This window comes from Manacus candei, unplaced genomic scaffold (genome assembly GCF_025592945.1).
Source record: "Manacus candei isolate 608988 ecotype Guabito, Panama unplaced genomic scaffold, ASM2559294v1 h1tg000081l, whole genome shotgun sequence".
NCBI lineage: Eukaryota > Metazoa > Chordata > Aves > Passeriformes > Pipridae > Manacus > Manacus candei.
The window spans coordinates 5775885-5789385 of record NW_026138129.1 but is presented as its reverse complement, the minus strand read 5'-3'; the positions used below and the strand labels follow the sequence as shown (position 1 = coordinate 5789385).

Sequence of the window (13501 nt, the reverse complement as noted above, 5' to 3'; positions counted from 1 at the left end):
CACACTTTTGCTCTCCTATCAAGGTAATTTAGCATATTAGATGTTTCCCAAAATATCAGTTGAATTACATATATATATGAGCCTCCAGAAAAGCCTTTGAAGGAAGGATACTAATGTTCTTGTTCATGAAATGATATCCTCATATTGTCATGAGATGTTAATGATGCTACCATTTTTCTTGCTCAGTGATGAAGTATTGTGGGCATTGGTCATCTCCAACCATTTGTCACTATCTGTTAGGGCACTTTAACTTCCATTCACCACCTTGAAATGCTCTAATCATTGTGGTGAATTCCTGCAGCAGAATCCTGACAGTGGTCACTCATTCAGGTTAGGATGGGGTTTGCTGTAGGACTGGCATGTGGAAAGTGGGTCAGCACAGCAGTTGTTGCAGTGGACCTCTGCTCACCCCTCTCTGATCAGTGGAAATGCTTGAACTGGTTGTGCTGGATTTTGGGCAATTTTGAGAAGCTCCCTTCTTGTACCGGTATGTGGAATTGTGCCTTGAACATAATGGGAGTATACAATTTGTGTATTTATTTCCTTTCTTTCAGACTGCTGTGGAGTCCACTGCTGACTGAGTACTGATATTTCTTATTAGATGATCTGAATTTAATTTGTAGCTTAAGAAAGACTGTGTATTAAGATTTCTTTCTTTCCAAGTCTTCTCTCCTTTATAAAGGTAGTGTTCAGGACTGTGAGAAAAGTGATGAAGAATGTAAATCTTAATTTTTGAAATTTCAGATTTATTGAATTTATTGTTTCTTACGAACAAATGCATTTTCTATTAGCAGTGGGAAGTACCCTCAAAGCAATCTAGACCAGAACATGTATGTGAAACAACTAAGTCAAATCTCTTCAAACAGTCTCACTGTTGAAACAGGGTTGAAATGGTTATTTGCTATGCAATATATTTGTTTAAATTGGTCTCAGTTACCATATGCTGAGATCAAGTGTGTTGTCCCACTGAAACAGGGGCTAAAGCCAAAGACTGCATTTGTGTGGCTACTATGCAACTCACTGTGGATGCAGCTGACATGCAGGAAACAGTAATAATTAGTGCTTCCTGGATCTGATTTTTTTCTTTTGACCATATTCAGTACTAATATAGCAGTATTTAATAATTTGAGTCAATTACAGGTCTTAATTAAATGCTAGTAAGCACTTATTGCTGTGATAGTGAAATGGAAATAGCTACCTGTTGATTGAAGGGTGGTTTATAGGTTCCTGAATAAACATAAAACTTTCCTTATTTGTTTCTGAGATTAAAATTGAAAAGGACCATAAGAAATGCATGAAAGACATTTTATGTTTGAGGATCTTGCTTTTGTTGCAGATTTGCAGTTAATAATGTTTGCAAAGTTGCATGTTCAGGTGCAGGGATATTTTGTGTAGTTTGTGGGTTGCGTGTTCAAAATCAAAGTTTATGGAAGCAAAATAAATTAAAGGAGATCACTAATAGTTTGAGCATATAAATAATCTTTTGTAGACACCATCAATTTAATTGCATGTGCAAGTTAAAACCCTATTAACCAGATTAAAAAGCTCTTAGTATTCAGTTTATAATGTCAAAATCTGTTGAGACATACAATAGTTTTATGATAATTAACAATGGGAAAACCACAGAAATCTTGAAGCTTGTTTTAGATAAGTACCAAAAATATGGTTGTTTATCCATCCTACACAAACCTCTTGAGTTTTCTTGAAAAATTTGGGGTTCTTCAGGCCTTGAGAGAAGCTAGACACATGTTGTAATTCTGCATTTGATTCCCACTAGACTCCACAAGATCAGAGAAAAATTAGAAGAAAATTACTGATTAATTTTTGAGTTTCATTACAGAAGGATAGTTCAAATTGATTTTATTTTTCTACTCTCCTTTTTATAGTGGTACCTACAAAGTTGGAAGAGTTTTATGTGTTTGATTTATTACTAAAGTAATTCAGATCTGGATCATGTGACTCCTTTAGGTCTCTTTTTGTGTGTGTGTGTATGTACAAATTGCATGAATCTTCGGAGTTTTCTAATTCTAATCTGTGATGTTACTAAGCTTCTACTGCAAGCTTAATGATGGATGCCTTGGAGACCTGTGCTACTAACTATGCTCTGAATTCTTTTCTCAAATCATTTGGCCGTTTGTGGTAGGTTAGGAACTTGATCCCCAGCTTCAAACATTAGCAAATCAACAGCAATAAAAAAAGAAGTTGTAATGAAATGAGAAGTTGCTTACTGCATGACCTGAAAAGGCTGTGCTTAGCAGTGTTTGTGTGATGATGTCAAGTAGGTTTGGAACTGGAACACCACTGAACTTGGCAGTTTCCATTTTAAGATATTTTAATCAATCTCACTGCAGTATTTTCTCAATGCTAGGATTCTGCCAAACATCTGGCTGGGAAGTTGCCCTCGGCAGCTGGAGCATGTGACCATCAAGCTGAAGCACGAGCTGGGTGTTACGGCTGTGATGAACTTCCAGACTGAAGGGGATATTGTTCAGAATTCCTGGGGCTGCAACCGCTACCCAGAACCCATGAGCCCTGAAATCCTCATGAAACTGTATAAAGAGGAAGGTCTTGCCTATGTCTGGCTGCCAACTGCAGACATGAGCACTGAAGGTAATGTTTAGGTCACTCTTGCAGTAAATTAGTAGCAACAAACCCTTTTAGTTACTAAGCTGCCATTTTCGTGACAGTTTGTTTTTTTCTTCTTTGTAAATTTTGCATAAAAATATACTTAGCACACAAGTTATAATTTATTTGTGTGCTGTCTTTAACAAATTATTCATATTTTCTCGTAAGCAGAGAGGCCATCTAAAATACTTTGTGTCTGGCATTATTATGTATTTGAGTTTAAAGCCATCCGACATCAATAACTGCTTGACTGTTTTTGCTTTCAGCTTGAATTCCGACCATATAATGAAAATATACTGTGTAGGTGGAAGACTGCAAGCTTGCACAGCAGGATGGCTTGCCACCCTTTCTGATTAAAAATGGAGAGACAGTGCTGTCTGTCAGACAGCTGTGCTCTGCTGTTCCCTTCCCCAGCAAATATTTTTACTTTAACTGTAGTATCCCAGTATCTCCATAGAGACATTTTATAATAATTTCTAATGAACTTAGAATGTTCATAGCACCTGAGCTGTAACATAAACTACTAGTATTTTTAAGTCCTTGGTTGGAATACTCAGTTCAAAATCTTATTTCCAGCCAAAAGGTTAGAAAGTGAGTATGTTTTCAAGTGAGCAACCTACCAGCAGAAGAGACTGCTTTCAACACAGTGAAATACCACTGCCTCAAACAGAGAACTGTCATTTCAGTAATAGGACATCAGGGAAGACAGGGGACCTTAAAACTGGGATTTGAAAGAGCTAAACATCTATACTCATCTGTGCCACGAGGAAGAATTGAGCTCTGCTGTTTGCGGCTTCAATTCCTGGGATAGCAGGGAGAAAGGTGTCTGGAAATATAGTACATTTATCCCTTTGGGACTGAGAAAGGCTGTTCTGTGTTGTTTAGCCATATGCTTAGTGCACAATTAAATCATAACAGTATTAAGTTGTACAGCAAAAAATCATAACAGTATTAAGTGTTCTGCTTTCCCTCCCTCACTATTGACTTGATGGCCTTCATTACAATGTTTTGGAAAGCAGCAGTATGTAGGTAGCTTCACAAACCTCTGGTACTAAAAAATATTTCATTTTTGGCTTGCTAACTTTAAGGCTATGTAAGGTGTCCTGGTCTATGTAATTTGCTGCCTTGCCTCAGTTCCTGTGAAAATGAGTATGCCACGCACATCCAATGTTAATCAGAATGTATATTTAGAGAAGACTTGGAGCATTTTACAGTTTTGTGTTATCTGATTCTATGTTGCAAGAAAAAAACAAGTTAGTGTAGAAGGTCATTTGAGAAAAGAAAGAAAAAACCTCAAATACATCAGGTTTGCCATTATTATTCACAGTTCATGGGGCTCTACAGACAAAATCTCAGCCATGAACCTAGCTTTCTCCAGTGCAAATGAACGTGCCTTGTTTTTAACCTTAGGAAGAATACAAATGTTGCCACAAGCTGTCTGCCTCTTGCACGGGCTGCTGGAGAATGGACACACTGTCTATGTTCATTGCAATGCTGGTGTCGGCAGGTCTACAACTGCTGTCAGCGGCTGGCTGAAGTACGTGATGGGATGGAGCCTGCGGAAAGTCCAGTACTTTTTGACTTCCCGGAGACCAGCTGTCTACATAGATGAGGAAGCTCTGAATCGTGCTGAAGATGATTTCTACCAGAAATTTGGGCATCTTCGTTCCTCGTACCAAATACAAGAGTAGAAAAGCAGAAGAGAAAAAGGAAGGTGAAGAGGAACCCTTACGTTTGAACCCCAAGGACTTAGAAATCATGACTCAGGCACCAACTTCACCTCTTCAGATTATAAGCTTGTCATAAAAGTCACGAGAATTTTGTTTAAAAAGTGCCTTGGAGTATTTTTTATTTACTTTCTTTAAGCTGATACAATGCATGTTTTCAAGCCTTTTGGTGTGAGACCTAGAAACTCTACAAAGCAAAACTAAGATTTTCTTCTAGCCTCTTGCCTATAGGAACTGAGATTTTAGGGTAGACACTAAACAAGATGTGAGGTGAAATAGAGTTGACAATATTTCAGTGACAAGAAAGCAAAGGCATTCTGAAAAAAACCAGTATAAAGGTTGACTGAATTAATCTTCAGGTTAGGGTGGAGCAGATCATCATCAAAGCTGCTCAGCTATTTTAGGCAGAGTGCAGATTGTTGCAGTGTTTTGTAGTAATTTTGTAGACAAGAGGTATTAATGAGAAAGACCATAAGGAAAACGTTTTTTCAACTCAGTTTCTTAAACAAAAAGCTAATGTCTAATGCAGTGAACTAAAATTTACTCTCTTTGTCTTTCTAGTTAATATTAAATATTATGAGCTACAGCTATGCTTTTATGATGTTGGGATTGTGCTGGAATGTGACACAAAGGGAGGAAACAGCTCCACCTGCTTCAGTCTTGCTCTGTTGTGGGGAAGGACCACTATTTATTATATTATACTGGGCTGTGAGTTCTCTGAGTTGAAGCTACATTTTGCTTTTCTGGTCTGTGCAGTGCTGTACAATGGGCTCCCTAGGTGTCAAGTCAATCTAAGCACTGGGGTAAGACAGGACCTATTGAAATTGTGTGATAAGCCTCTGTGCATGATTGATATCACAGCCTCTGGACTGTTGACCTGGATTTGAATCTTCACTATAGCAAAAGCCTCTCCTTGTGCAAGCAGTGTGTGGATGTTCATGGATGTTAGGTTTAGCTGATTGAAGCTAATGCTGGGCTACTTCTGGGGTAAATAAAGTGGATACATTCCTCTAAAGGAGCAAAGAGGAGCTCTGAGAAGAGTTTCTCGGGAGCTTAGCCTCAGTAGGCTAATGTTTGTTTTGTGGATGATCCCTAATGTTTTCCAGTGCTGTCTGGTCACTTAGCTAAACTAAGCAGTGGCACCAACAGCTTCTAGCCCTGCTCAGGTAAAACCAATTTGCTGTAGGTTGAGTTCAAGAGAGAAGGGAGAGAATGTATTTCCTAAGGAGGAGAGGATTAAGGATGCAAAAACATTAAGAAACCTAATTTCTATAGGTTTATTCTTCAGTGAAATCTCATTTTTTCCAGCCAACTTGTTCCTCTAAAGATGCAGTCAGTGCCAGAGTAGTTTAGCTGATATATATTGATTTTCTGAATACTTAATGGAGAAACTGTTAGATATGAACTGCTTATGGAGAAATTCCAAAATAATATAATACATTTTATTTATCCTATACTTCAATCACCTTCAAAAGAAAAAAATGTTTATTTAAGTTATTCTACGTTTCGTTTTGGTCATGACTGTTTTTCTGGTTTTTTGAAATAATACTGCCTGTTTAGAAAATGGATGAGAAAGTTCTCTATTAAATAAAGACATAATGACAATTCCAGCAGCCCGTTTTGTCATATGTCTTTGTCTCCCAATTTCACAAGTAGCAAAAAGGGTCATGACTTATATTTCTGTATAGAACTGGGACCAGCCTCTTTAAGTGTCACAGCGATGTCTTGTCTGCTGTGTTGTGTCAGTTTTGGTGCGAAATCTCAAACAGACAACACAGCAAAGGTGTGTGGGTGATATGGCACCTCTGGTATCTCCAAAGACAAAAAAAGGTGTTTCTTCTCCTAGCCCCATGCAGAGAGCGCAGCAAGTGTGTTAGTGATGCTGTCTGGCTGTTGGGCTCATGTGCAAATAGCGGAGCTACAGCTGCCTGCCCAGGAGCTACCTCATTTGGACTAAGTTTAAAGCAAAAATGGTGAGGTTTTGGTACTGTGTGCCTCTCAGAATCAAGCACTGAGAGGAGGAGAATGGCATAAGCAGAGAGTACAACTTGCTTAAGTTTTACATTTCTGTTGAGATATGTTTGAAACCCCAATCTTCAAGTGTGTTTCCAAGCATCCCTGACAGACAGACCCTTCCACCAGATGCAAGTTGTAATAGATGTTGGAACAAGTACTTGTGGATTTGGTTCTTGTTTCACAGCCAACTATATTTCTTTTTAGGGCTCTTGTGACTGAACAGTGCATAACATAGCACAAGCAAGTAAGTATATGACTAGGTAAGTACAGCCACTCTCTATTGGCTGTTTCCTAGTTCTGATTTTATCGACAATGGAAGCAGACTGGTGCTTCATTTGTAGGGCAGGAATTCAAATGATACAGGAGTCACAGATTCAAGGAAGCCCTAGCAAGGGGCTGCTAATTCATTGTTTATTGTCATTTCAGCAAAGGGTTGTTGATTCATTGCTTATTGTCACTTCAGTTTGCTTGTATGCTGAACTGCTTGGGAGCACGTATCATATACACATTGCATTGGCTGGTGAACTGCATAAAAGCAACTTGATAGCATCACATTAACAAAGAATGCAAAAAGATCCCAGGGGGACCTCAGGGGCTTGCAGTCCCTTGGTATCTATTTGTAGCATCCTATTTTTCCTCACTGCCACCGTCCTGCCTTCCTCATTGAAGGCTACTCTCTCAAGCAACATTCATTCAAACCCATTTCTATTGAATGCAACTAGGAACTTAAATGCTAAAGGAATCATTACCAGAGACTAAAGCAACAGGAAAAGCAATCATGTAAAAATATCCAATTTCTCCAAATGTGTAAGTACAGAATAAATCTGCTTCTAGAAATTATCTATTAGAATTCCAATTTTTAATATATTCTTATGCTGATTGGATCATTAGTTCTTTCCACAGATTAGCCTCTTGATGTAATTTGGATGAAAGGATGAAGACAGGCTGTTGTTTATATACTTGTATATTTCCTTGCTACTTTAGTAATAAAGTGTTACAAAAGTTAGAGAAGAACAGCTCCTAAAGAAAGAATTAGAAACAGGGAGACAGGAATGGATATTTTGGAGTGGGCCCACAAAGTCAAACTAATACACAAACAATAATGGAAATCAGGTAGAAATATTTTGATAACTCATCACTGAAGAGCATCAGTCAGGGAAAATGGTTCTCTGATGGTATGAGCATCAGTATTCTTTGCTCTGTTTTTACCTCCATTAAGCCATATTTTTACCTCTGTTAAATTTTAGAAGAAAGTAGAATTTGCTGAATGAAATAGGAACATTTATAACTCCAGGTGCTTAGAGTATCTCAATGTCATTATTAGGCCAAACAGTAGTATATGTTCTTTGCCAGGGCTATGTACATGAAGGAGCTAAGCAATTCTAGCTCTTACAAGTGATTTTGTAACAAGCACAGCCCCTTGAGGGATGGATTGGGATTTAAGTGGTATAATATTGTTAATATTTTTCCTTTTGACATCAGAAAAGTACTAGTGACAATCTTCCATGACATTTTTAGGTAGGTAATGCAACCTGATGAAAGGGAACTGGTCTGTCTGGTGTGACTGTTGAATACCTTCCTTTCTCCCTCACTCCTTCCTATTTCACACTTTGAACTTTGGTCCCTTTGGCACTTGCTTTGGTTGTAAGTTTATGGTCTTCCCTCTCTGTACAGCGTCGAGCACAATGAAGCTTTGGCTGCAGGTTTGATACCAGGCTATACTCCAAAGTAGCTGGAAAGTCTCACACCTGGCAACTCAGTTGTGCGTGCTGCACAAAACGATGTGCAAAACAATGTTTCTGCTCTGGAATGGAATTAAAATTTGAGAGTGCCAGTCAAGCCTGCTTGGGTAATTGCAAAGGAAAAAGATAGGCTGTAGGTTGTGCAGGGATGGGTAATAAAATCCTTACTTAAAACAAGAATGCAAAAAGTCAAACTTACTCCATTACCTATCTTGATGGCCTTTTTGAGCTCTAATTTATAAAATCCACTGACTTGACTGGTCTATAATTGAGAAAAAAAATTGATTTTAAATAGCCAAAGACATGTACCATTATTGTATTACCCTGTTGCTCCTTTTATTCTTCATCATTAAATTGCAGTGAGATGTTTCAAACCAATGATGAAGTTATAAAAGAATTATTCTTATGAAAATACACTCTGCAGCAGAAAACAATGAAGAACTATTTAGAAGGATGATAACTGGAAAAGTATATATTTGGCAAGCAAGAGCTACCTTTTTGAAGGATAATGAACATCAGGCTGCCCTTAGCTAAAATGGAATTGGATTAATGTAGCAAAGGATAGGATATAGCTGACTGTCTCCAACTCTGTTTACATTCTCAGTGGTAAATCACCTCTGCAGTTATTTCTTTAAAAACATTCTGCTAGAAAAAATTTGTGTTTTATTTTACACATGAATATAGCTTAAAGGGAAAGGGGCTGCTGTGAGGGAGCAGACTTTTGGAATGGTGGAAGTAGAAAGGAATTAATCCTTTTTCTATTTCTTAACAACAAAGTAACATCACCAACAGGAAGACCGAACCACATGACTTCATAATTGATCTCCTTCCTAAATTAGTAGAGGAAAGCAATATTTTTAAGGGCAGTGACATTATCATATATTAGCATAATTGTATGGTTGTGATATAAGCAACTGAAATACATGTTGTTGGCACTTCAGTTGTGCTAACAGTGAACCTATGGGGTGTTCATTCTTAATGAGACATATTTTCCTCTTGCTACCCACTTTCACCTCAAGGTCTTTCATTCCAGTCTCAACTCGTTTACAAACAGTTTTGGCTAAAAATTGCTGCATTTGTAAGGATGAGTAATGAGTATTGTATGAAAGCCTTTTTACATATTGTCTTATGAAGTAAGAACTGTTATACCCAGAAAACTAGGATTCGTAACTAACTTAGCCCAGTATGATTCAATCTTTTTGTGCTTAAATATGTTGACTTTTTTGGGAGATTGAATTTATAAAGATTGCAGCATAATGAGTGTGATTTGATAATTACTTCAATGCTGATGTTGTTAAATTTACATCAAGGAAAATAGAAGGCCTGTTTATTCATGAGCTGATAAAATATTAAATAATATCTCATTCTTGATTTAGGTGACGTGATGAAAAAGCATAAAACAGCTGCCAAGAAGAAATTTATAATGCTGGGCAGGTTTCTGTGGTCTTTGCTTAATGCCATTATAACAAAATTTGTTTTGTTGTAGTGCAGTTTCAGCAGAGAAATAATTAACGATCAGGCCATCATCCAAGGGTATCAGCCATGGTTAAGTTGGGCAGCCAGCCCAAAGTCACTGCAACAAATCAGATGCTGAAAACTAATCCAATCTTCAAAAATTCAATAAAATACATAAACACAGAATTAAGAAATTAATATAAAATTTATATTCAGAGAAAGGCAAAAACATAAAAAGTGTGATCCTAGCTAATGTCAAAGGCAAAAATATTTTGTATTGGGATAGCAAATATCACGACTCACTTGAAAATATAATCAATGTGTTAGATAAAAGTATAGCTGGTATTTAAAGTTCCCTAACCAGTTAAAGGGGTACCACCAAATTATATAGACTTAAAATGCAGTTGCAACATTTATCTGCATAAAGAAAGACGTAGAAGGGTAAAGCTCTCAAGAACACAGACCAGTTGGGACGTAGAAGGGTAAAGCTCTCAAGAACACAGACCGGTTGGAAACCCTCTCTTGTGCTTACTCATGGAGTGTACTTAATTTGCTGAAGTTTCATGAGCACAAAAGTGGTGGCTGGTGCCCTGTGGTTTGGCAGTCACATAAATCCCTTGCTTAGAGATGTGTGGTTCTGAAAGAGGATCGATAAGGCTATGCTTTAGAAGAGCTAATAGGAAGGGCACCACTTAAATTATGCTTAAATTATAGCTCCAGATGGAAGTCTAAACAAGCACACGTCTTGTTGGAGTCTTTCTCTTCACATCAGTCCTGGTGAAACAGGAAAGCCTCTTAGAGGTCTTTTACCCCCCCACACCTGTGCTTACTACCAGGGTGCCAGAATGCAAAATCATAACACAGTAGCAGTGGCCCTGACACCAGCTAGACTCTACAGGTGAAATGGATTAGTTAATGTCTATACTTGAGTTATTCTGTTTCCTAACATGACACAAAGGATGCTTAACCTCAGTCCCCTAACAGTAACTAAATGGACAACTGCTTTCCAACTGCCTTTCCCAGTGCCTCCACTCACAGTGCCTGTGGGGTGCCTGAGAGCTCTCGATCAGACAATGTTTCAGGTACTTTGGAATTCCATGTTAATATGGTCTAAATGATGATCTTAAATTTCACTGAGAGTTACTTGTTCATGCCCCCAACATACTTTCCTGGCACACATGTGAGTATTGCAGTTCAGTGGCACTCACAGGCAACACACAGTCTAGCAATAGGAACCAGGACTCTGATCATGCTGTATCAGTTTGGCCTGGCTTTCTTGCCAAGTCCAAGCTGTCCCCTCCTCCCTCCCACTCTTTCAAGCGAGGAAAAAAAAGGAACCACAGAAAAACTGAAAGAAGCCCGAACGAAACGGGATTATATAAAAAATATATATTTACATATATTTACAATTATATATACAATTCGAATATATTGTACATACAGTAGGGAGCTCCCAAGGGGAAAAAGGGAAAAGGGAGGGGGGAAACAGGGATAAAAAGAAAACCAAAACAAATATCCTCCAAATATACACCATTAATAGAGAGCTAGCGAATAAATAAAAATACTAATTAAATACTTCCCTGAACAAGACAGCAGAACTGTGCAAAGCACCAACCAACTCCCCACCCCTCCCGGAGGGACCGGAGATAACGGCAGGTCCAAGCAGGCAGGCCCTGGCCTATACAAGCAAAAACCGTCTGTGGAGAGACCTGTCATCTTCAGCCACCGGAAGAGAGAAGAGCTCTCTTATCTGTGCCTTATTTATATGTTGTGTTACGCTAAAGGATGATATGGAATACTTCCTTAGGTTTCTGACCCCCGTTGCTAAGGAAGGCCTAAAAGAAAAAAATCCAGAAGCCAACCCACTACACATGCCTTCTTCCCACCTGAGACATCTTATTCACTTGGAATAAGGATGCATGTCGTCTTTACTCAGACTTAGTGTCGTTTTCTTGGTGCCTTACATGGCACTTTCCATCCAAGCACCCCCTTCAAAAGAACGATGAAAGCAGTCATGATAGGGTATTCTTAGCATCACTGAAGATCTCATTTGTGAGGTGGTTTTAGGTTTTTGGTTGGGTTTGGTTTTTTTATTGTTTTTGGTTTTTGTTCATTTGGTTTTTTGGTTTTTTACTTAAGCTTTATTTAGATACACAACTCTAGGCAACTAAAATTTTTTATGTCTTCCACTCTTCCTAAATGGTAAAATAAATGCATTACTTTGGAGCAATTTTCATGCAAAGGACTGCAAAATGTTTTGTAAGGCAATAACTAGATATACTGGACCATCAGAAGAAGATGTGGAAACAGGAGTAGGAAAATATGTGAACTGAGGAAAGGAGGGGTCTACTGAGATAAGGCAGAGCAAGTGGCCAGGTGCCCTGCCTTCCTGAGCTCTCATGTTGCCTGAGAATAAGCAGAGGAGAAAGTGAGGGCTGGTGACACAGGCTGAGGACAGGGAGGAAATATAGTGCAGGGAGAGCTGTGTGAACCAAGAATGGGTGGGAAATAGCCACGAATCTGGGCAGAGGCTCAGGGATGAGGTGCAAGCAAAGCCTACTCTCTGGGGGCAGTGGAACAACAGCTGCAGTCATATCATCGCTGTTATTTCAGTGCACTTGGAAACATCTCATTCAGCAGTTAGCACACACAGGGACTGAGGAAATGCAGCAGTGAGGCACAAATACATCTCAGCACCCAGCAATCACCAAGAGCACACAACACCCTTGGGAACAGCAAGACCTGGCAAGCTATTTAACAAAATCCGCCAAGATCATTATTTTTGAGAGGAAAAAATTTGATTAGGTCTCTCTTGATTGCTGGGAACATGACTTGAGTACACTTTAGAAAATGCTGAGCTCTGCCATTTGTGTATTTCTGCTTATGGAGCTGAAATCAATAACTTAATTTTAGCTATAAACATGGTTTTATTTTTCTTTCCTGAACAGCTGTAATTTCAAGGTGTCTTTCAGTGGCACTCTGATTTAAAAAGAAAAAAAAACCAACCCCCCAAAGAATCATATCAGAAATTGATGCAAATGATATATATAGGGTAATTTCTGTGCTTTTAAGTCAGGTTTATTAGGGTATTACTAAACTTAAAATGTGCAGTTATCTTCTTTTTACTCAACTATTGCCTTATATTCCTGACTAAAATATATTCTTGGATATCACAGATAATATAAAAAATAGCTAGGTTTGAAACTGTTTCTTAAACTGTTATGTTTTTGTGTTGCTGTGAAGATCCAAGGTTCTTCACGTTAAAATTTTTGTTAAAACCCCCACACCTGTAAAACGGGCATTGATGAGAAATGCAGTAGTTACCAGAATGTTTATCCTGCTGTCACCTGCTTTTCATTTAACAAGGCAGGAGAGACAATGATTTTGAAAAACTTGTTAAAGTCAAACAGAAAACGTGCTTATGCACATCAATGTACCTTTCCTCCCTTTTTTTAGCAGTGGACTTGGGCAGATGATCGGCTGATTCTCCTCCTGTGCTCTGAAAGGCTCTGCTCAGGGCACACTTCCTTTAGACGTAAATGGATCTAACAAAACACACACTGTTTCTGGAAATTTAAGTTCCAGAATAGTCCTGGGGATTTCAAGTTGAAAACTTAACACTTGATGCCTAAGTACTTGGCTGCATTCTCCACCATGATTTTTGATGAGACAAGTTTGCTGCAACTGAAAAGTCCCCAGCAAATGCCACAAATTGTGAGCCATTAGAAAAGAATAAGGACACTTTCTTGTTACATGACTCTGTGACTAAAGAAGATGTGCAAGGTGGTAAAGTGAAATCACTTTGTTTTTCAAGCAATTGGATGATAATAGGTGTTGGAACTTCTTTACACAAACAATATCTGACAACTGTGTTGTGCACACCAGCAGAGTTGTCTGAGCATCTGTGTTCATGTGCCACATGCCTCCCTGAAAAAC

At 38.5% G+C, this 13501-nt stretch overlaps 1 protein-coding gene across 3 annotated transcripts in view; it reads left to right on the top strand.

Moving 5' to 3' along the window:
- Nucleotides 1–5965, top strand: part of EPM2A (EPM2A glucan phosphatase, laforin) — a 39959-nt gene extending 33994 nt beyond the window's left edge. For all 3 annotated transcript variants that reach the window (XM_051811098.1, XM_051811099.1, XM_051811100.1), the window contains exons 3-4: nucleotides 2369–2610; nucleotides 4036–5965. In XM_051811098.1, coding sequence (XP_051667058.1) covers nucleotides 2369–2610; nucleotides 4036–4316 — 523 coding nt within the window. In that variant the 3' untranslated portion in view covers nucleotides 4317–5965. The remainder of the gene's footprint in view (nucleotides 1–2368; nucleotides 2611–4035) is intronic.
- Nucleotides 5966–13501: the final 7536 nt, after the last annotated feature.